General features: G+C 26.7%; 2 protein-coding genes across 2 annotated transcripts; one reads left to right on the forward strand and one right to left on the reverse strand.

Moving 5' to 3' along the window:
• Positions 1-3,373: 3,373 nt before the first annotated feature.
• LOC112802715 (uncharacterized) lies at positions 3,374-4,891 on the reverse strand. The gene is made up of 3 exons (XM_025846050.3): positions 4,752-4,891; positions 3,792-3,948; positions 3,374-3,679 (listed from the first exon to the last, which is right to left on the reverse strand). The coding sequence occupies exons 2-3, from the start codon at positions 3,945-3,947 to the stop codon at positions 3,632-3,634; spliced, it is 204 nt and encodes a 67-aa protein (XP_025701835.1). The 5' UTR covers position 3,948; positions 4,752-4,891; the 3' UTR covers positions 3,374-3,631.
• Positions 4,880-8,355, forward strand: LOC112802714 (alkaline/neutral invertase E, chloroplastic). Its single transcript, XM_025846049.3, has 7 exons — positions 4,880-5,195; positions 5,540-6,235; positions 6,323-6,488; positions 6,622-6,833; positions 6,942-7,435; positions 7,517-7,565; positions 7,864-8,355. The coding sequence occupies exons 2-7, from the start codon at positions 5,567-5,569 to the stop codon at positions 8,185-8,187; spliced, it is 1,914 nt and encodes a 637-aa protein (XP_025701834.1). The 5' UTR covers positions 4,880-5,195; positions 5,540-5,566; the 3' UTR covers positions 8,188-8,355.
• The last annotated feature ends 16,675 nt before the right edge of the window (positions 8,356-25,030 follow it).

Raw genomic sequence — 25,030 nt, forward strand, 5'->3', positions numbered from 1 at the left:
AGTTTCATGGATCAATAATACTACCGTTCTAGTTCAATATGTCTGATTCTATTCTCTTATACATTCTCGTTCTTCATCTCATGAATTGAGGGTGATCCGTGACAATCATCCTTGTTCTACATGGGTTCCGCACGAGTCCTGACCCGGATAGCATTCAACCAAAGCTAGAGATTGCATTGCGAATTCCAATAGAGTACCTGGGCAACTTTGGATACGTGAGATATAATCCCGTTGACCGTGGGTAAGTAAGGTCTCTGTGGCGTTAAGTCTAAAGTCAGAGAAGCATCACTTTCTGATCCGGAAGATCTGCCTTGTCTGTGGCACCTTGAGTAGGATCTTGAAGGGGAGTAGATTGCTTAGAGCTTCATCTTCTGCTACAATGAGAAACCTAGAGGTGGCTTGACATCTCAATGTGGTTGATTGTTGTAGTAGAAGAGGTTAACTTGATGAGAGGACATGAGTTAATCACTTACGGCTGCCATTGAAGGAAAAAGAAGGTTATTGAAGTAGACAGTAAGAAAAGTTAATCCGGAAAGACAAAGCATCTCCGAAGCCTCAACCGTTCTCATAACATTGAATTCTCATCTATCTAGTAACATTCTATTTATCTGCTTTATATGTTTTTTCGTGACATACTATAATTTCTATCCGCCTAACTAAGATCTGCAAGGTATCCACTGTTGGCTCAAACCAACAATCTCCGTGGGATCGACCATCACTCAGCTGAGGTATTACTTGGACGATCCGGTATACTTGCCGGTCTATCTGTGCGAATTCTGCAGAGCCAGTTTCGTGCACCAATACTCATATCCTCAGCAAATTCCTGAATCTGCTAAGAGCTTTCTTTTTTGTAGGGTTCTTTCCATGTCTTTTAAATTTCCTTTAAATTTTTTGTAATCTTTATTTTCCTTGCAAATTTATCTTTCTAGTAAGTTTATTTTTTTCATCTTCTTTTAAGATTCAACATTTTGTATTTGATTTCAAAAGTCTTTTGATCTTATTGAAAGCAATTTATTACTTTATTTAAATTCAATGTTATTTATTTCAATTTCAGACATTTTACTATCAAATTTATTTGCTTTTCTTTTCAGATTTTCTTTTGTTATTTAATCAATTTAAAAGAATCTCTGATGCACTTTCGAAAATTAGTACTCATAAAGAGAAGTAGATTTCACTCTCAGAATTTAGATGTTGAACTACTTCGATTTGCTAAAAATCGGTAAAACAGGAATATTTTCTGATTTGTGGAGTTTTACTATTTGCCGGTTTCTTCTTTGTCATTTTTTTTTCTGATTTTGAAGATATGAGATTTGGTGGGGGAAAGACAAAAGCGTTCCGTGGGAAACCTGCAAACTACAGCAACTTGGTAGTGTGACCTTCAATGCCACATTTTCTGGATTGCCAGAAGCAGAAAGGCTTCACAAGTTTTATTCTGACAAGCATCATGGTAGGGCGGAGTTCCAACAAATTGATGATGAGGGAACACAAGGTATACCCGAAAGTGAGGAGAATGTTTTGTACGATTATCTAGGCAATGCTGGAGATTTCGATAAGCTTGACTTTGAAAGTAAAAAACACTCTGTCGTGATGAGCAAGAAGGAGATCCAAGCCACTGTTGATAACACTCTCAAAGCTTCATGATCGAGAATTTGCGATCATGGATCCTCTTTCTTTAGGAGTTGGGAAGATGGATCCTGTCAAAGTTTCCACTTTTGGATTTTGCACGGTGAACACTCAACACTCTACACTCAACACTCTACACTCAACATCATTGTTTAACTAGTTTACTTCTTTTAGTTATTCCGGTTTGCAAATTTACACTTCAGTTCCTCGTAAGATTTCAAGTTAGTCTCTAGAAAATTAAATGTATATGCTTCGGTAATTCAAAGATTTTTATTTTTATACTTTAGTTTCTTGAAACTTAAACATATACATTTTAACTTTTCAAAAAAAAAAAATTCAAGAAGTGATTTTGTTAAGGTGTATATCTTTAATCTTTTACTAACTGAAGTGATAAAATAGAAGTCTTTTAGAAATTAAAGTGTCGTATGGCTCTTTAGTTCGTTTTTCTTTTTCTCCTTGGATTGGGTTATTGACTTACTGTGGTGACTATGTTTACTTATGTGGAGACCATAGAAGTGTATAAGTCAATAAAATTCATCAGTGTCCCTCTTTTATAACTTTAGTTCTTGGATTGAATGTTGTTATGATACTTTTCCCATGTTAATATATTTATCAACTATTAGAAATAATTAAAATTTTAATTTTCTATTTCTCATGTCAACATATCTTTAATTAGTCTTTCCAGTAATACATTTAATTTAATAGTTTGATAATGGAATGACGAACGAACATTACATGTAATTAATTATTTTGGGCTATTTCATTTTCAATTATTTATACAATATGCTACATCATTAAGGTTTATTTATTATTTTTTAATAATTTTAATTTAAAAAAATTTATTATTCATTTTTGTGAAAAAAAGAAAGTTCAATTTTTGAGAATAAATTTCTTTAGAAAATATGTATTAATTGATACCTGTAGAAAACAAATGAAAAAAAATGGTTTAGTATTATCTATAAGAGAAAGTATAAGAGCCAATGGCTTAAGCGTACAAAGTGTACAATGAAAATTTAGGAAGTATTAGAGATATAACCATTAATGTTACATTGTCCTATTAGGTTACGCTTTTGGAATGAGTGGGTTCATAACATGGTATTAGAGTTTTAGATCCAAAAGGTTATGAGTAATGCTTATTTTATTCATAGACCAAAAATTTAGCCCATTATACACTTAGGTCATTAGCTCCCTAGCACTACTCTATCTAAAATCAACCGAGGCCAGGAAGAGATATCAGTATCAACATCAAATCCACTACAAATGACAAGGGAATATAATTATATAAATAAATATTTTTTTTTTCAAAATGTATTAACACATAATTATACAAACAACATATATTTGTGTGTAAAAAGATGACAAGGGAATGAAATAGAGAAATAATCACCTTTACTCAAATCGTGTTTGATGATGATTTAAGAGGGGCAATAAAATAATGTAGAGACATTGTGCATTTGTGCCCCTATCCCTATCTCCCCACTCAAAATTGGCAAAGATCCCTATATCTGATAAATTTTCAATAATGAAATCCTCAAGCTTATTCTGTTTTTGCAAAATTTACTAGAGTTTCCAAATTTCATGTAACTATGCAACATGAATTATATTTTTAAAAGGACGCGATAAATAAGCTCACATACAAGTTTTCTAATCATTTAATTATCTCAACATTATGAGTAATTTATTTTTATCATAAAAAACCCATATCGTAATGGTCTAACAAACAAAGACTAAAGCTTATAACAAGATGTTATACAAACCAAACACGGAGAAACATAAATTGAACTTTCTGGTGCTACCAAAGCATTAAAACAGAAACATGCGGTTAAAGTCACCAATCTGATACATCAAATCAAACAAACTAATTATTTTCATTCAGGTTCTAAATTTCCGTTGGTGATATGCAAACTAATAAGGTAGCAAGCATAAAAGCAAAGAAAATGGTACAAGTTGAGGAAGCTTTGAGGTTTGTGCCACAAAACAGCCACTTCCTCCATCAGAACCTGCAAAATCATTCTTTCTTTCCTATCCCATGTGACATGTTATAGATCCCTCGTCCCTGAAAAAAAGCAACGGATCTCAGGAAACGAGAGAAGACTTGCTGAGCATGTTTAATTCAGAGAGAGTCAATAGAGATCATGTGAAGTTTTTCATTAAAATAACCAACTTACGATCATGTACAATGAAGTTGCTGCCAAAGCAATTGGTATTGCAACAGATGTAATCTTATCATATGGTCCCTTCAAGTACGTATGTTTATGGATATTCTGGAAATACTTTTGCTTCTCAACAAGCTTCTCTCGTGGTCTGAAAGGTGGTTCTGACATCCTGTGTAACATAATGAACAACAATCTCAAATGAGTTTCCTAAAAGGGGGAATTTGTGAAGAATATTGGGCTCTATAAACAAATGAGATTGCAATGCCCCCAAAGAGAAATACTTGAAGCCAAATCAGGCATGAAACACAAGCAAAAAAATATAATACAGATTAAAAGCCACAATACAATGAACATAATTATTGAACTATCCACATAACCTACACATAACTTCTATCCACTAAAGTGGCTACTTTCAACAATACGTGGGGAGAAGCTAGAAATACCGGGAAAATGGTTGTTTCACTTTAATGGTGCTGTTATTTCTCAATTCATTCAATTAAATGAACATGTTGTATACCTAACTGCACGCCCAATCAAATTCTAGCAATTCAAACTTGTGATGGTTCTGTAGTAAAATAGCATCTCTCGAGTAAAAAAAAAGTAGGAACAGCACAATTGCACAAACCACCCTGAACCAAACTGCAGACAACTACAGCAAACTTCAATGAACCATAGTCCGAATACAATGATGTTTTTTTCTAGGGCATTACATTCTATCAAATAATCCAACTAATCCTGACAAAAATCATACACTACTGTTTATGTTTAGACAATAATTTGAACAATATTCGATCCAATTTCACAACACCGAATCAATTTTCCTTTTTGAATTTAAAAAAACGCAGTTAGCGTAGCATGAGTAAGAAAGGGACTTGCAGAAAACACGGAGCGTACAAAGTAAAAAATGGACAAGAAATGAATAACTGTACTAAGCAACGGAGAGAAGAATTAGACACTGAAAAAGAAACTCACTCTGCACGAAGGAAACGGGTCTTCGAAAATGTAGGAGCTGAGAGAAACGGAGATGAACACGCCCTTCTGTTCCTGAATCTCTGAAACAATCTAGCGTCCTCGATTGACCAAGATAGCCGCACATCACAAAATTACGTTACTGCCCTTTCCTCTTTTCGGGTTAACAAAATGGACCAGGCCCACCCGGCCCAATACTAATTACTTTACGACGATGGAGTTCGCGGGAAACGGTGTCGTTACGCCTTCTCAGATTCATTCTCCCCTTGTGCTTGTACAGATGAAAAACAGAGAGGTTGGAAGGTGGAAACCGAAAACGAAAAAGCTTTACCACGCTCACTCACCAACCTTTTCACGTTTTGACGTTATGATTATTAGCGTGTCTCTGATTGTCCGTTGATATCTCTTTTCTCTCACCAACCCCGAATCTTCAACTACAATTCACAGGTAAAGATACTTCCCTTGTTGAGATCATATGAAACAACAATTTCTTGAGTTCTGCATTTCCTCTTCATCTATTATTAGTAATTTTCCCCGTTTATTTAAATTCTTCGTTTCTTTGTTCAGCTGAAGATAGTTATGATTAGAATTCAGAATTCAGAAAACTGTGTTAAATTATGATGTTACTGTTTGTTCTTTATTATATTATATACTTAGCATAGATGGTAGTATTTACTATTTAGCACCATCATATCACAGTTGCATTCATATAGTCACAGTTTGATTACTAATAATATTAATATGTTTTTATTTATGCTGTTCATCTTCTGTTTGATATTTTGATTCTTAAGAGAGGATCAACAAAACAGGTCAGAGTCATGGCTGCTTCAGAAGCTGTTCTGCAAGTTGTGTGTGGTTCAAGTTCTTATGATTTTCATAATGTGAGGTCCAATAAATCCAAGGGATTTAACACAAGGAAAAGAAGTTCAGTGCATGTCCAAGCACAACTTAGTTCAAGACCATTCCGTGCTTCTAAGGGGAAGCGTGTGTTTCATGGTACTGATAAATTGGAATCTCTTGTTTGTAACTGTAAAAGGGTTGAAAGTGTCAATGGAGATACAAATAACAACCACGAAGGTGCCCCGTCTAAGTTGGATAAAATACAGAATTCAGGTTCTCTTGATGAGATTGTGACTGATAGTACACGACATGGAGAAGCGATGGGATTAGATGTTGCAGTAAAACATAATAATGGAGGTTTTACATCTAAGGACAAGTTGCATATCGATGGACTTAGTAGAGATTCACTGAACAAGGTCAGCGGGAATTCGATAGAGGATGAAGCATGGGATTTACTGAGGAGCTCTATTGTTTATTACTGTAATAATCCCATTGGAACAATTGCTGCTAATGATCCTAGCAGTACTGTTATATTGAACTATGATCAGGTCTTTATCCGTGACTTTGTTCCTTCTGGGATAGCTTTCCTCTTGAAAGGAGAGTATGATATAGTGCGGAATTTTATTCTTCATACCCTTCAGTTACAGGTAATTTCTTGAAATTTTACTTGATGGTTTATTCATCTTTACAAGTTATGCTTGTTGGTAGGGTAATAACTAATCAGGTTTTGGCAGAGTTGGGAGAAAACCATGGATTGTCATAGTCCTGGGCAAGGTTTGATGCCTGCTAGTTTCAAGGTGCGGACGATTCTCCTAGATGGAGATGATGCTGCAACTGAAGATGTCTTGGATCCTGATTTTGGTGAAGCTGCAATTGGACGTGTTGCACCAGTTGATTCTGGTGGCAATTCTTACTGCCCTATGACTCTTAATTATTAGTTCATACATGATACTTCTTCTTTTTCTCCCTTTTTTAAAACTTTAATTTTCCAGATGCTGCATTAAGTAGTAACACTATAGTATTCTTTTGTCAGGATTATGGTGGATTATATTGTTGCGAGCATATGGAAAATGCACTGGAGACCTATCTGTGCAAGAGAGAGTTGATGTGCAAACTGGAATTAAGATGATTTTAAAGCTGTGCCTGGCTGATGGTTTTGATATGTTTCCTACTTTGCTGGTTACCGATGGTTCATGTATGATTGATCGTCGGATGGGAATACATGGTCACCCTTTGGAGATACAAGTTAGTTGCTCCTATTTTCGCTTCTAAAATAGCCATCTTCTTATGAGGATATGGATCCTAGCCAATGAATGCTAATTTGAAACTCCATGCATGTTTTTGTTCCAACAGGCATTGTTTTATTCAGCACTACTTTGTGCACGTGAGATGCTTACTCCAGAAGATGGATCAGCTGATCTTATTAGAGCCCTTAACAATCGTCTAGTTGCATTATCATTTCATATAAGGGAGTATTACTGGATTGATATGAGAAAAGTCAATGAAATCTACAGATACAAGACAGAGGAATACTCCTATGATGCTGTTAACAAATTCAATATATATCCAGAGCAAATTCCTCCATGGTTGGTTGAATTTATGCCAAGCAAAGGAGGCTATTTGATTGGTAACCTGCAACCGGCTCACATGGACTTCCGTTTCTTCTCCCTTGGAAACTTGTGGTCCATTGTCAGTAGTCTGGCCACTGCAGAACAATCACATGCAATTTTAGACCTTATTGAAGCAAAATGGGCAGAGTTAGTAGCTGACATGCCATTCAAGATATGTTACCCTGCTCTCGACGGGCAGGAATGGCGGATTATTACCGGAAGCGATCCCAAGAACAAGTATGCCACTTGACATTATGCTGTCCGATGTTATTCATTTTAGTTTCAATTATTTGCATTCACCTTTTATTTCTCTTGCAGTCCTTGGTCCTACCACAATGGAGGGTCATGGCCAACTTTGCTCTGGCAGGTTAGTCCCTGATCCTGCCTCTTCTTTCTCTTAACAGATACTATCTATGCTACTTTCATCTGCCAACCAATGGGCCTCTTCTATCCGTTGGTTGTCCAAAAGTTTTAGCTAAATTGTTTAAGGCAAATGAGAGGCAATTTGAACAGAAAAGATATATTTCCTTTTTCCATTTGGTCGAAATTCTGACTTTTTTTCAGAAAATTTCCACACCTACATTACAGTTCTTAATAGAAGTGGCATGCACAAATTGTCGATTGATGATTATCACAAAGGTTTTTTTTTTAAATCTTTTTTGCAGCTTACTGTTGCATGCATTAAGATGAATAGAGCAGATATTGCTTCAAAGGCCGTCCAAGTTGCTGAGAGGCGCATATCGAAAGACAAGTGGCCTGAGTATTATGACACCAAACGAGCTAGATTTATTGGGAAGCAAGCACGGCTTTTTCAGACTTGGTCTATTGCTGGATACCTTGTGGCGAAACAACTACTTGCCAACCCGGATGCCGCGAAGTTCCTCACTAATGAAGAGGATTCAGAGCTGATAAATGCCCTTTCTTGTATGATCAGCGCAAACCCAAGAAGAAGGAAACGTGGTAGGAAGAAGCAGAGCTTCATAGTTTGAGACTTTGAGTTGATAGCGAGAAATTTTGATTGAGTTTAGATTTGATTTGGATAGTGATATATGTTTTGTAACATACTGTTGTATTAAAGTAATATTAATTACCAAGATATTATTCCTGTAGATAATTGTGTGAAATAATAGTGATTTCAGTTCAGACTTGAGCCAAATGTCTTCCTTTCTCTCCTTTTTTCTAGGGTCTGGTTTCCTTTCCTTACTTGAGATTTTGTTCACCCTGGGACCCCAATCAACTTTGAAATCATCGCATGTGTCATAATAATATGGGGTTAACTATACTGTTGTGAACTTTATATGATTATATCATTATGCATCTTAATTCCTAAATTTTAAAATGTGAAATTTTTTCAAAATTTTTCAAATGTGTAAAGTGATTACAGATTAGCAATGTTGGCAGTTGGAAAATTTTTCATCAATTCCTACTTAGTAATGGTTGTCTTCAGAAATATTTGTGAAGATAAATGCATGTTTTATGGAGAGCAGGTCCCGTCTTACGTATTGCTCATGTTTTTCCAAAATTGTATACGTATATATATAGTTAGCGTTGAAATGTCATGTTATGACATCTAAAATTCTATAGTAATTAATTGAGTTAATACTCAAAATGGCTCCTGAAATTTGACCTTCGATGCAATTTAGCCCTTAAATTTTCAATTGACTCAAATTGTACCCTAAAATTTTGACCCGTACTTCAATTTGGCCCTTCCGACAGTTTTTCGTCACTGGAAAGCTGACTTGGCAATTTTAAATGACACGTGGCATTGTAATAGTTAGATGACATGGCCAAATTTTTTAAAGCATCAATTTAACCCCTCACAATTTGAACATAAACCTAACAGTTTGATAAAAAAATTATAAAATAAAATAATAAATTACATAAATATCCTCATCTTCTTCCTCTCACATCTTCTTCCTCTTCTTACATCTTCTTCCAATATTCACCATCCAACAATCACCATTGTTATCATCACACTAAACACTGCACCACCAAAATATATTATAACCGATTATTAGATCTTAATGGTTTTTATAGAAAAAATATGAAATAATTTTATAAAATGTCATTAATATCCTTTTTCTTTATCATCTTTTTTAAAAAAGAACCTCGAGTTCTTCCACCAACCTTTTCAATGGTGGCCATTGACATTCATGAAGGTTGAGGCGCTATGAATCTTTTCGACAGGGAATTGTTCTCCATATGACCCTTTCTTCATGGCACTTTATCACCTATATATATAACTAAGCATTGTAATTTGAGATTGCAAATTTTGGGTCTTTCTTTTCTTTGATTTCAATTTTTAAATTTGTCAAATAGGCATCGACCAAAAATTTTACATCCATATTTATAAGTCTCTCAAGACTTATTATCCTAGGTGTTAATAGGTGTTAATAGAGACTTGGTGGTTTGAGATTAAAAAGTTAAATATGTGAAAAAAAAGAGTCAAATGAAAGAACGAAAATAGAAAAAATAGCAGTTGTAATAGAAAAAATAAAATATAAGAACTAACATTCTTAACCTTTTGTTGTGTATTATGTGAGATTATGTTATTTGCAATAACAGTCAGGGAAGGAACAAATGAAATTGAATCAAGCGTAGTGATGTACAGGGAGTGAGAGAGAGAAAAAGAAGAAAAAAAAGGTAAAATTAAAATTTTAAAATAAAATTATTATTTAAAATATTTAAATATAAATATAATTATTACATAATTAATAAAATGGTTGAATCTTAATCATTAGTTCAAATTTTCAATGGTTATGATTCAAAAAGAATTTTGGACCACCAAGAATCAAAATATACTTTATCCATTTAAGAAAACTTCTACTATGTTAAATATAAAAATTATTTATCACTAATAAAAATAAAAGTTTATCTATTTTGTGTCTTACATATAAATTAATAAATTTTTTATTAAAAATATGAAAATTTTAAATTTTTTAATGTATTTATTTTATATTTATTAAATGAAAATATTTAAAAAATTTTAATAATAATAAACTTATCATGTATATTTAGTACACACATTAACTACTACGATTTGTTGGAATTGGGGCTGCGCTAGGTTTTATGTTCAAATTGTTAGGGGTTAAATTGATGCTTTGAAAATTTTGGCCATGTCATCTAACCGTTGCAGTGCCACGTGTCATTTAAAATTGCCAAGTCAGCTTTTCGGTGACGAAAAACTTCGAAAGGGCCAAATTGAGGCATGGGTCAAAATTTCAGGGTACAACTTGAGTCAATTGAAAATTTAAGGGCTAAATTGAGTCGAAAGTCAAATTTTAGGAGTCATTTTGAATATTAACTCGTAATTAGTTTGTACTAAATTTGTTTAACTAACATCAATTTTTAATTTTTATAAAAATTTGCGGGGATCCGCGAAGACTCCGGTCTCCAACAAATATGAAATTTCCGTTACTCATCGTGGAAATGAGATGGAGACGAAAACAGATTATGGAGGTGGGGGCGGGACGAGAGGCATGTCCCTTTTTATGGGGATCTGTTGCCATCCCTACTCATGATAGCTATCATAGCTTTTGAGGTTTTATCCTATAAAATAAAAGGTGAGGTCTGTACTCTATAGTGGTATGGAAAAGAATGGCTAAGGGTGGAAATCAAGCAAGGTACGGAAATTCACTGGAGTGTTACTTGGAGGATATAAATGAGATTTGAACACCAAAAATATCTTTTTGTCGTGGCTCATGGCCAAACAAACAGACCCAGTTAGATAGAACCCACCCAGACCACACCCAATAGGCCTATAATTACTAGGTGTTTATTATAGTGTCTAAAAAATATTGTCTAATTATTAAAATAAGTAAAATAATTAATTTTAAATTTAAAAGTATAAAAATTAAAAGATTTTAAATATTTTAAAGTTATTATAAAAAATTATTTAGATAAAAATTAAACAACAAACAAAAAGCATCATAAAATTAGCCTAATTAGTATCTACTTAATATACTAAAACTGGATTTTCCCCCAACTAATAAGGGTGACGTGTCACTCTCTCGTGAGTCTGTTTTCCCTCCAAAACGAATAAAATTTTTCATCTATTCTAAATTATTTATTATAATTATATTATTATATTATACAAGGGTAATAACCCGTGCCATGCACGTGATAAAATTGAAATTATAATTTTAAATTATTTTATTAAAATTAATTTAAATTATAATAATTTAATTAATAAATAAGTAATATGATGTGTATTGTTTATTCTTTTTTAAATATGATATTAAGTATATTAACTCAAATGTAACTATTAAGTGTATAAGAATTATGTTTGAATTATGAATTCTTTAAATAAAATTATCCCATTTAAAATATTTAAATTATGATTTCAATCATAAATTACAATTATGATTTAAAAAAATTTGATACAATATTATATTTTTTCTCCACTTCACTATTAATATACTGATATTGCAAGTCTACATTACAATATATATTTTTCTGAATCTTGACTGAAAAAAAAATAGTTACGTGTTTCTATCATTCAATTTATTTAATACACCATATTCTAACACTAACGATATTTTTAAAAAAATATATATTGATAAAAATAGATATAATATGATTACAAATATAACATAAATAAATAAAATATATAAATAAATACTAAACCAATATGCTTACCAATGTCTTTGTTAAATTTTGTAAATTAGAGAATAATTATGTATTCGGTTGTTTAGTGATCACATAGATGATCAATTAATTAGATTGTAAATTGATATCACAATGTGTATCTTATTTTTTTTTCTCATTTCTAAATGAAAGCGAGAATTAAGAGAAATAAGTAGTAATATATATAAAAAAAAATTTTGCACTACAACACATAATTATTACTAAAAAAATATTCACATTAAAATATTAAAATTTTACATACGTACTGTAAATCATGAATATCAATTACAATGTACTGGTCACTTCTCCTTATCTTTTACCATGATATAAGTTTTTCTTTTCCACTCAAGAGTCCAATAATATCTAATTGAACAAAAAAAATTAAATTAAAAATACCAAATTAAGAACAGATGAGTGAATAATATAAGAAATTAAATTCTGCTTGATTTTTCAATCTCAAAATTTGAAAAGACATAGACCTTCCTTTATACCAATTCATTCTCAAACATTTTTGTCAAATAGTTATTGATTGAACAATAAATTTTATCGTACTGCTACAAAATAAATTAAATATAAAAGTTATCAGCTTCTACAAAGCTATTAAAAAGAATTGTCTTTGACTTGTGGAATGACATACTTATAAAATTAACTTAAAATACGAATTACAAATATTTTTAAGAATTTAATTTTGATGCACTGACAATGTAAAGTAGTTTTACACATGCATCCAATTATATAATGACACATCAGTAAAAATAACTACTTTTCACATTGAATGCGTGAATGGTCATACAAAAGAACGGATGTGATTGCACGATTGTATAAAATATTTTACACTGTCAGTATATCAAAATTAAACTCTATTTATAAATTGAACTTAGCATTATTTGAAAAAATTTAGTAAAAGAATCAACTAATTTAGTAAAAGAACTATTTCTATGTAAGCCATCTTGTTCTTGTCAACTTGGATGGGACTTTCTATAGCCTTATAATTCTGGTCTTTATTTTTCATATTTTTTCTTCGTATAATTTACTGTAGGTGATACTATTGATAGGATAGTAGACAGTAGCCATTAGATATGAAAAAGAAAAAAATAGAATAAAGACTATGTCAAAATTATAAATTTTTTAAATGATAAATATGCGAGAGAAAATTTACTATTACTTATTATAGATATATTAATAATATGTCAATATTTTAAAAAATATACTAATAATACTAATAGTTTAAATATTTGCTTCCGACATTACTCAAAATTAAATTGGAATTATCTCTAAAGTCTTAACACTATAAACAGGATATAATTAATATCTAATATTTTAATAATTAAATACCTAAAATAAGTTAATAAATAACAATAATTAATACTTAAAATATCATATATATATATATATATTTATTTATTTGTTTGTGGTATTGCCCAAAATTAAATTGACGTGATGTTCAAAGTCTTAATATCGCAATTGGAGTATAATTAATACCTAAAGTTTTAATAATTAAATACCAAAAATAAGTTAATTAAATAACAATAATTAATACTTAAAATATTGAAAAAAATTTTTAATAAATGTGAAAAATAAAAATAAAAAGAATTAATAAATAATAATAGTATTTAAATAAAAAAATTGATAAAGAATAATAATTATAGGTAAAAATAGTGTATTTATTTTAGAGTAAAAAAATATATGAGAAATTATTCAATAACTCGTGCCATGCATATGATAATAAATTGTTCAATAACTTGTACCATGCACGTAATAAGGTTGAAATTATAATTTTAAATTTTTTTATTAAAATTAATTTGAATTATAATAATTTGATTAATAAAAAAGTAATACGTTATGCGTTTGTTTTTTCTTAATCTGGTGTTAAGTGTTACAACTCTAATATAATCATACATTATAATTAATTGTGGTATTTTTAATTGATAATTGATAAATAGTTTAATAGTGCATTAAATATTGATTTGATATAATTATAACGAAGATATGTTCCTAAATTAGTATAATTATATATTATTCATTAAATATTAATTATAATATAATTACAATGAAGATATTTTTTATAAAATAATCTAGAATTGAAAAAATTTCATTCATTTTGGAGAGAAAACGGAGGCATGAGAGATCGACACGTCACCTTTAGTAATTGGAGGAAAACCCAATTTTAGTATATTAAGTGGATTTTTTTATTCTCAGAATATATTTATTCTAAATATTTTTTATTTAGTTTATACATATATATAAATTGTATGTAGATATATTTAAATCACATATATTAGTTATTTTCTTATCATAGTTATTTTTTTGAGCCTACAATCAATCGATAATTTTTTTATTCTTTATTACTAATGTCATCATATGTGTAATCTTCATAAATTATAATAATTTGTTTATAGTAATTTCTTTATTTATGTATACGTATATATTAGTTTTGTTAAATAATTCTAAATATTTCCTTTTATATATATATATACACGAAAATAATCATAACAAAAAAAAAATAATATATATGACTTAAATATTTTTATGTACAATTAATATATATATATATATATGATTATTTTTTATTCTACAATCATGCAATAATTTTTATTTTTTCTATCCATGCATATTTCTCAATCCCGTTTCATACACATGATGATTAACTATTTTTATTTTAAATGGTGATGTTTTATTTTTTTTTGCATATTTTTATACATTAGCAAAAAAAATAAAATCACGTATTGAGACTCTTTTTCTTTTTCCACGCTTTAATCTTAATTAATCAATCTTGTATCCATACAATATAATTAAATTTTTAATCACTTTAGTATATTGATGAATTATATTTCTCTTAATAATTGCATTACTAATCTGAAATACAAAAAATAAAAAAGGTGATACATATATTCAATAAAAAATAAACTTCAAATCAAAAAAAGAAAGAAATTTCATATTAAAAAATTTAAAAATAACATATCCAAAAAGAATAGTCATAATATATAAATTGAGGTAACAATTTAAATTTTTCTAAAACTAATTTAATCAAATACTAATATTAGAACTAAATTATTTAAATAATATTTAATCTATTCTAGTCATTAGATACGTATAGATTAGAGTCATTCTAGTAACGACAACCAACCGAAATAACATCATAAGATCGAACATTTAGAATCTGTACAAATTCAGACTATCTTCTTGTTAAAATTGTCAAACTAAATTGACCTTTATTTTTCTCAATGACATTGCATTGATGCACCAGAATGCCGGTAGTTTCTGAAAAAATCACAGTATGTTATAAAATTATTTTAATACAAAAGTTTAAGAAAAGAAAATTTAAATATAGTACCAATCTTTGAAATTGCATCTTCAAATTTGAACGAATTTTCTAAAATTGAACGTAAATTTAGGAAATTCAATCTTATTATATGCTCCACTTCGAATATTTTCGGACAAACGTAGAAAGCATGGAGGGAATGAGACTTGAACTTGACCTACAAAATTCCTTGAAAATAATTGCTCAATCAAAGAAGAATAAAAAATTAGAAAAAAAGAATGCTTTACCTGTTAGATTTAGACTCACAAATCACAAAAGAAACACTATATATAACCTAGGTTAGTAGTACAAAAGTAATTATAGAAATTAATTATTGATATCAATATCAACTTACCACTATTAACGTTAGTATCATATTTATGGCAATTAGTAGAACAAAAAGTAACTATAGAAATTAATTATTGATATCAATATCAATTTACCACTATCAACGTTAGTATTATATTTATGACAATTAGAATTATAGAATTGTGTTTTTTTTTTAATTATTAATATCTTAATCTTTTTAAAAATATGTTTGCTTTTTTTAAATATAACGTGTATATGTGCTGTTTAGACCTTTATTATTATTATTATTATTATTATTATTATTATTAATTAATTAATTAATTAATATCAATATCAATTTGTCACCATGAATGTATGTATCAATTTGTTACTAATTATGCTTAATTAAAAATAATAATTTAAAAATAATAATTAAAAATATTAATGGTCAACAATTAGTATTATATAATTAATCTAATAATTAGTATCAATTTGTATCAACGTGTATATAAACTTACATAATGATTGAGAATTAGAATTATATAAATTAATATAATAATTAGAATGATTAAAAATATTTAATGATTGACATTAGTATAATAATGTATTAAATATTAATTTTTATATAATTATAAAAAAGATATTTTTTAAAATAGATTGAAAAGATAGTAAATATTATTGAAAGTAGCGCTTTTATATTGAAAATAAAAAAGTTCATAAAAAATTGCATCTCACTTCTAATATTTCTAAAAATATACTAATATACCAATAATACTAATAGTTGAAAAATAATTGTGAGGACTTATTAATAATTAATATCTAAAATAAATAAATTAAATAACAATAATTTAAAAAAATCTTTAACAAATATAAGAAATAAAAATAAAAGAAATTGATAAATAATAAATGTAAATATATAAAAGATTAATATTTTTATTTTGGAAAAAAAACTCATCAAGAAATGATACCTAATTTTTATTAGTTAAAAAAATTAATTTTAATAAATTAAGTAGATTATTATTATTATTATTATTATTATTAAAAAGACTTATAAGTACAAAATAACCGAATAACCCGTGCATTGAAAAGAATTTTATTATGATTAGAATAACTCATGCCATAGCATATTATTATCATATCATATCATATCATATGATATTGATTTGATATAATTATAATAAAGACAGTTTCTTAAATTAGTATAATTATGTATCATTCATTAAATACTAATTATAATATAATTATATTAATGAAAGATATTTTTCTAAAATAAATTTAATTATTCGCTTCGAAGATGCTCCAATTTTTTATTCAATTTGACAATTTTTATGTATCATTCATTTTACTATAATTAAATAATTTTTTAAATACTTTTAATCATTTTTCTATAATTCAAAGTAATAGATTTTGAAGAAATGACAATTTGACCATTATAACTATATATCATTCATTTTCTAATACTAATTATAATATAATTATACTAATTATTATTATCATTAAAATGATTAAAAGTATTTTTAATTAATAATTAATAAGTAGTTTAATAGTGCATTAAATATTGATTTGATATAATTATAATGAAGATATGTTCTTAAAATAGTATAATTATATATTATTCATTAAATATTAATTATAATATAATTACAATGAAGATATTTTTTATAAAATAATCTAGAATGTAAAAAATTTCATTCATTTTGGAGGGAAAATAGAGGCATGAGAGATCGACACGTCACCTTTAATAATTTGAGGAAAACTCAGTTTTAGTATATTAAGTAGATTTAATATTTAATGAATAATATATAATTATACTAATTTAAGAACATATCTTCATTATAATTATATCAAATCAATATTTAATGCACTATTAAACTACTTATCAATTATAATGCGTAATTACTGTACATAATAACAAATTGCCTTAATAGTAATTAATTTACCTATTTATTTTTGTTTTACTAAGGTCTATAAATAGTGTTTTTCTGCCGTACATACATCTAAATTTGAGAGTCAGCTCATAATTTTATATTTAGTATTTTTTTTACTACTTCATAGAATAAGAATGTATTCTTCATTTTTTATTGAAGTTGATCCTTTTAAGGTACAATTTATAATTTTTTATAATATTTTTCATATACTCATTCTATTATATTATTCTTTTAATAATTTATTAATTGTTGTTACTCTAAGTTGTTCTTATCGTCTAATGTTCCAATTCAATTGTCTTTTACCACAATCGTTTACAATGCATCACATCTATAAAATATCTCATCGAGTTGTCTTCACTGATTCGGATTCAAACTAAGCGTTCAAAGAAGGGGCAATAATTTCTACTTTACCGAATGATTGTTGGATCTACTCACCTATTATGACCAACCTAATGGAATGTGGTTAAAGGAGGATGAGTAAATTATTATAATTTTAATTATTCGATTAAAATTGTAATATCAGTTGTGATATTTTAATTATTAATGCATTATTAAACTACTTATCAATAATTTTAATTATCTAACATTTGTAATTTATTTTTATAATTAAAATAATTAAAATTAAGTAGATCGTTATTAAACTACTTATCAATAATTTTAATTATCTAACATTTATAATTTACTCATCCTCCTTTTTTATCAAATTATTATAATTATTCGGTTGCATAATTTTTCATTAGATTCACCATCCTAAATTGGTCAATTTGGTTCAAATTCAGATTTTGTTTTTCTTTTTTTTTAATTGCTCTTATTGCAGCAAGTGTCCTCAGATTTTTATTGTGAGCTGCAAAATAAATGTCCCAAACTCTCAATACTTTTGTCATCATTTTCGTTGTGTTTTTAACTCTGTTGATGTACTATTAATTTTAAATTTGTACGAATTTTAAATGTTGATACTTACGATATTATTTCAGTTAGTTGTCGTTACGAGAATGACTTTATACTATACGTGACTAAAGACTAGAATAGATTTAATATTGTTTAAGTAATTTTGGTTTTAATATTAGTATTTGATTAAATTATAATTAGAGAATTTTAAATTATTGTCTCAATTTATATATTATGATTATTTTTCGTGAATGTACTATTTTTAAATAATTTAATAATTAATAAAATAAACTGGTGTCAAGTATATTATTTAAGTTTATTTTTATTCTTTATTTTTTTATTGGTATTTTCATTATATTTGACAAAAAAAACTCTACCTAAATATATAATTTTTCGTTGTCCTAAGCACAATTTAGTTGCCAATAAAAACCGATTTTATCTATAAAAAATAATGAAACATGTATCTTTTGATATTATATTAATATAGTAAGTAGACATTATGATATAATAATATCTTTAATTGCATTATAATTGTCTCATAAATAATATATGATTATATTATTTTAGAAAATAATTTTCATTATAATTATATCAAATCAATATTTAATTATGATAAAATATGTTAATTATAATTATATCATAAAATTATAATAATTACGATAGTTATGTTATATATTTTAATCATTTATGTAAGTAAATAAATTAGAAAACAATCAAATCAAATTATGACGGTAAATAAATAATATAGAATATTATTATATATTTAATTGCATTATAATTAGCTCATGAATAATATATGATTATATTATTTTTAAAAAATATTTTTATTATAATTATATCAAATCAATATTTAATATATTATTTAAATCTAACTTTTATATAACAATAATATTATATATATTTATATATCACTTTTTTAAACTCATTCTTACAAATATATATTGGCATATAATTAATATAGATAACATATATACTTAATAAATATCTTTATTAAATTAATTATAACGATTAATACAAGATAATCTCATAAGTATAACCTGATTATAGCAAGAATTTTTATAAAAATAATTGACTACTAATTTGAATATAATTGATATAGTTAAATTGATACAACCTATAAGATTGAGAATATATAGCAATTATATCAATTATAATAATCATTCACGTGACTTCATATACAGTAATTTTTGAATTATAATTGTTACATAATTACTGTTGAATATTATTAAATTTTAGATATTTTATAGGTAATATTCATTATCACATGAATTATCATCATTATTCAATAATAATAATAATAATTTTGAATTTATATAATTGATAAAATTCTAATTCTCATTCGTATGTAATAATTTTATTAGTATGTATTCACAGTTTTAGTCAATATATAATAATAATAATAATAATATATGGACATCAAATTAATTAGTTAACAAATTGAATTTAGCTTATGGAGTTTTATTTTCTACTCAAATTTTTAATCATTAGTGATTTTATTTTTAATATTTACAGTAAATTTTGACTATAAAAAGAAAAAAATTAGTATTGATTGTTTCCTATTTTATTTATTTACAGTCATAATTAAATTTGATATAATTATAGTAAGTCTCTATAATTATAGTAATATAAAACTGCTTCATATATAACAATAATATTATACATATTTATATATCTCCACTTTTATCTCTTTTTTCAGAATTTTGACATATAATTAATATAGATAAAATATAATATTAAACTGCTTTGTTATACATATATATGAAGTTATAAAATAACCCGTATAATTTATACGTATGGCATAATACGTATGTCAAAAAAAGATTCCATACTTTTTGTTAACCATTGTTTTGTCATACGAAATTGATTGAATAATTTCTATTTATATAATTTTTTTCTATTAGTAGCAATTAGTATCTGCATTAAAAATTCATACCGTTTGTAATTATATATATATATATATATATATATATATATATATATACTTAATATACTAAAATTGGGTTTTCTTCCAACTAATGAAAGTGAGGTGTCGATTCCTCGTGAATCTATTTTCTCGCCAAAATTAATACACTATTTTCTCTTCTAAGTTTATTTTATAAAAATATCTTTATTATAATTATACTATAATTAGCATTTAAGCAATAATACGTAATTATACTAATTTAAGAAAATATCTTTATTATAGTTATATGAAATCAATATTTAATACATTATTAAACTACTTATCAATTATCAATCGAAAATATTTTTGATCATTTTAATTATATTGATAATAATAATGATAATAATAATATAATATGATAATTATATGATAATGGCAAGGGCCATTAATAACCAATTTATATTTCTCTAAATAAATTTATTTTATAAAAATATTTTTATTATAATTATATTACAATATTATAATAAATATTTAATGAATAATGTATAATTACTCTAATTTAAGAAAATATATTTATTATCTATCTATTCTATTCTATTCTATTATATAAAAATAAAATTTTTGTATTTAATAATGGAACTGATGTGGCATGCTCTTGAGGTGTTTCCAAATCTATTTCATTTAATTCGTCAAAGCAAATCAATTATAATTAATTAATTATATCAATTAATTAATTTGATTAGCCATTCAAATCTCACAATTTATTATAATTTATATAAATTAATTAATTATAATCAATATTCAATGCGTTATTAAACTACGTATCAATTATCGATATTTTTAATCATTCTAATTATATCAATTGATATAGTTCTAATCTGCATTTAAGTATAATAATTTTATTAGAAGATAGTTGATGCACATATTAATAGTGACCTATTTAATTTGATATCAATTAGTGGATAATAATAATAATAATAATAATAATAATAATAATAATAATAATAATAATAATAAAAGGTCTACATGGTACATGCATTATATTTTAAAAAAGGTAAAATATATTTAAAAAAATAGGATATCAATAATTAATTGTGATTAATATCAACATCAATAATTAATTCTTATAATTATTTTTGTACGACTAAAAGTTTCGTATAGTGTTTTTTTTATGTAGAATAAAAAAAGTTTGTGATTCATAACATTTTCATAAAGTTTTATCGTATGGACACAAGATTAATTAGATAACAAATTGAATTTTAATTAATATATTTTATTTTCTGTTCATATTTTTTCATTAATTATCTTACTTTTTATATTTACAGTAAATATTGAATGTAAAAAGAAAAAAATAATATTGAATGTTATAAATTTTATTTATTTAGAGTCATAATTAAATTTGATATAATTATAGCAAGTATCTAGAATTAATAATAACATGATACTACAATTTTAAGTTGTATAATATAATAAAAAAAGGTATCAATTTATGTATGCCTCCTATTAGAACCGTCAAAATTGGCTAAACTCATCGGACCAATCCGTTTACCCATTTAAATGGACGGACTTTACCTCTAAAATTAAACCCGTTTAAATTTCGGGCTAGCCTGTGTGCTAAATGGGTGGCCCGTTTATTTTTTTTTACATTTTTTTCAAAAAAATCAGTACTTTTAGTTAATATCTCTCTCGATTCGACCTAAAAATCAGACCTATCAGCTAAAAAAAATATTATTTTTAAAGATTTTTGACCTAAAAGTGGTATTTTTTGTCAAAATATTTTTCAAAAAATAAAATTAAATGATAAACGGGCTGGCCCGTTTAACCCATTGGACTGACCATAAACGGTCCGAGCTAGAAATTAAAATTCTGGCCTGCGAATAAAGTGGGCTTAAACGGGCCAGCCCATTTAACCACTGGCTTAATGTGTTGGGCCTAAATGGACCGGACTAGCCCGTTTGACAGCCCTACTTTCCTATATAGCAATGATATTATATATATTTATATATCTCCTTTTTTAGCTCTTTTCTAAAAATATTGGCATATAATTAATGTAGATAACATATATATTGAGTAAGTATCTCTATTGAATTAATCATAAAGGTTAATAAAATATAATGAAATAAATTTCACCTAACTGTAGTAAGTATCTCCATTGAAGATATTTGCTAATTATTACCATGTATAATTAGTGTATATATATATAGAGAGAGAAGGAGTAATAGCGAATTGTTACAATTATTTAATTTATCATTTAAAAAATTCGTACCTCGGACATAAATTTTCTTCTATTTATTATTTTTCATACATAAGGGCTACTAATTACGATTCTATCAACAGTGTTACCTATGGTACGGTAGATTATGTAATAAAAAAGTTTGAAAAATAAAGGCAAGAATTATAAGGTTATGGAAAGTCCCATACAAATTTGACAAGAATAAGACGACTTATGTAGAAATGGTTCTCATGGATGATAAGATAAGTTGATTATTTTCCATGATTCTTTCAAGTGATGCTAGGTCCATCTTATAAATATTTTTTGTTTATATTTTAAATTTATTTGACAAGTAAACCCTCGCACGAATCAAAAAAAATACGATTTTATAAATTTATAAGTGTTAATAGTCTTTATATTTAATTTGTTTAATAGTGTGATAATATAGCTAATATATTTGTTGGTGGATTTAACTATTATTACTATATTATTTATGATCACATTCAGTATACATGTGTGATTTATTGAAAAAAGTACATTATTAAAACCGATTAATAACTATTTTAGAATTAATCCAATTAACACCGAATTAAAAAAAATGCATAATATGTTATTTTTTTATTAATCAAATTATTATAATTTAAATTAATTTCAAAAAAATAATTTAAAATTATAATTTCAATCTTCTCACGTGCATGACACGGGTGATTATACTTGTTGTGTTATAGGACCTTGACTTAGATTAAAAAAAAAGGATAAAATAATATTAATTGATCTAAAAAAAATCGTAAAGTCCATAAATTTTGACGGTAATTTATTTTTTTTTATCCTAAATACTAAATAAGTGACATCAATAAGTGAAAATAAGGTAACAAATTTACAATTCTTGAGTGGAAAGAAGGAAAAAAAGCTAGAAGAACAAATTTATTTAAATACAGTAAAAATAAAAAAAAATTGTTAAATAGATGTTTGAGATGAAATATTTTTAAAATGAAGTAATTTATATTGAGACATAAACTTTGAATAACTTTTTATCAATTATATATTAATATTAGAGTTTAGGTTTTAGATTTTACTTGTATAACATTTTTCTATTGTCATATAAAAATTTAAATTTATAATTTAAAATTTAGTTCGAGTTTATCATACCCCCAATTATTTGGATTTAGTTCCAATTTTGATTAAAATTATTCCTTCGGTAGTGACAATTGAAAGTTTTTTTTCTAATGAACTAAAATTAAATTATTAAAAATTAAATAATATAACATGAATTGAGAATAAAATTATCTTAGATTTATTTGCTTAAAACAACTTTTTTTTTTAAAAAATATTTTTTTTCTAAAAAACATTTTTTTTGTCTAACATTTTTTTATTATCAAATGACATGAATTTAATTTAAATAATTCGCATTAATTTTGTAGCCCCTTGATAAGTTGGAGAAATAAAATCATTAGACCGTAGATAATCAAAATGATATTCGAATTTTTTAATACAAGAATTAAAATTGTAAAGTATAATTATTTATTGTTTTAATTTTTGTTTATTTTAAAAATAAAAAAAGAACAAAAATAGGATAATAAATAATCTTTTTATTTTAAAAATAGTAATGTATGATTTTTGTTTTCTCTTTTTGTATTTATAATTTCTAGAATAAACAAAAAAAATATGCAAGTAAAACCTAAAACCTAAAGCCCAATATTAATATATAATTGATAAAAAATTATTCAAAATTTGTATCTCAATATAAATTATTTTATTTTAAAAAAATTTCACCTCAAACATTTATTTAACATTTTTTTATCGTTTACTTGAATAATTTTATTCTTTGGTTTTCTTTTCTTCTTTCGACTCATGAATTGTAAACTTGTTTTCTTTTTTTTTTTTTCAGGGACTAATACTACTTATTTAGTATTTAGGATAACAAATAACTCACCATCAAAATCCATTGATTCTACGAATTTTTTTGACATATTGATGTGTCTTATTCAATGTTTTTGCCTAAGTCCAAGGTCCGTAGCACCGGCCTAATGTAAGAATTTATATAAACAACTCGTGAAAAATGACTTCAAGGCCAGATGAAAAAATGAGCTGTAGAAATAACTTAATAAAGACCGACTACTCAAAGTCGGAACTATGAAGGAAAACTCATAACTTAACAAAGTTCTTAAGATCCAAAATTAGGAAAACTATATTCAACCTCAAAAGGACCTAGCTTCATTCATTTAAAATACAAAAAATTTCTTTAAACGTAAGAAAGTAACTTGAATACTACTTTATATAGATTGTGGAGAAAGCAAACTATATTAAGTGTCATAAGACCCACAAGTCAAGTCCTTCCAAATATCCAAAACAAGACTAAAGAAAATTCAAGAAGTCTTGCCAAGAAGCGGGTTGAGATCTTCACCTGTCTGGGCATCTTTACTCTTGACAGGATGGGTTGGAGGATGCACAAAAACCGGGACGGCTAGGATAGGACGAGGAGGTGAAGAAGGAGTCTTAGCATTTTCAACCTCGACCTGGACCTCGGGAGACTGAGGAGGTCGGCTGCCTTGGGACTTCGGGTTGAGAGGAGGCCCCTCATCCTCATCAGGGGCCAACACGATCTTCCCGTCAACGACGATGTTGTCTTGGCCGAGCAAGGAAAGGTCTAGGACGGGGGCAAGGACTCAGACTTGAGCCTTTAAATTTTCAAACATCTCGTCCATTC

Source organism: Arachis hypogaea, chromosome 5 (assembly GCF_003086295.3).
Source record: "Arachis hypogaea cultivar Tifrunner chromosome 5, arahy.Tifrunner.gnm2.J5K5, whole genome shotgun sequence".
Lineage (NCBI taxonomy): Eukaryota > Viridiplantae > Streptophyta > Magnoliopsida > Fabales > Fabaceae > Arachis > Arachis hypogaea.

Excerpts from the sequence above, each read along its gene's own strand:
- LOC112802715 (XM_025846050.3), bottom strand. The coding sequence starts at position 3,947 with ATGTCAGAACCACCTTTCAGACCACGAGAGAAGCTTGTTGAGAAGCAA. Across the intron at positions 3,680-3,791 it reads CAACTTCATTGTACATGATC|GGACGAGGGATCTATAACAT; the intron begins GTAAGTTGGTTA and ends GCTTTTTTTCAG.
- LOC112802714 (XM_025846049.3), top strand. The coding sequence starts at position 5,567 with ATGGCTGCTTCAGAAGCTGTTCTGCAAGTTGTGTGTGGTTCAAGTTCT. Across the intron at positions 6,236-6,322 it reads TTCATACCCTTCAGTTACAG|AGTTGGGAGAAAACCATGGA; the intron begins GTAATTTCTTGA and ends AGGTTTTGGCAG. Across the intron at positions 7,566-7,863 it reads GGCCAACTTTGCTCTGGCAG|CTTACTGTTGCATGCATTAA; the intron begins GTTAGTCCCTGA and ends TCTTTTTTGCAG.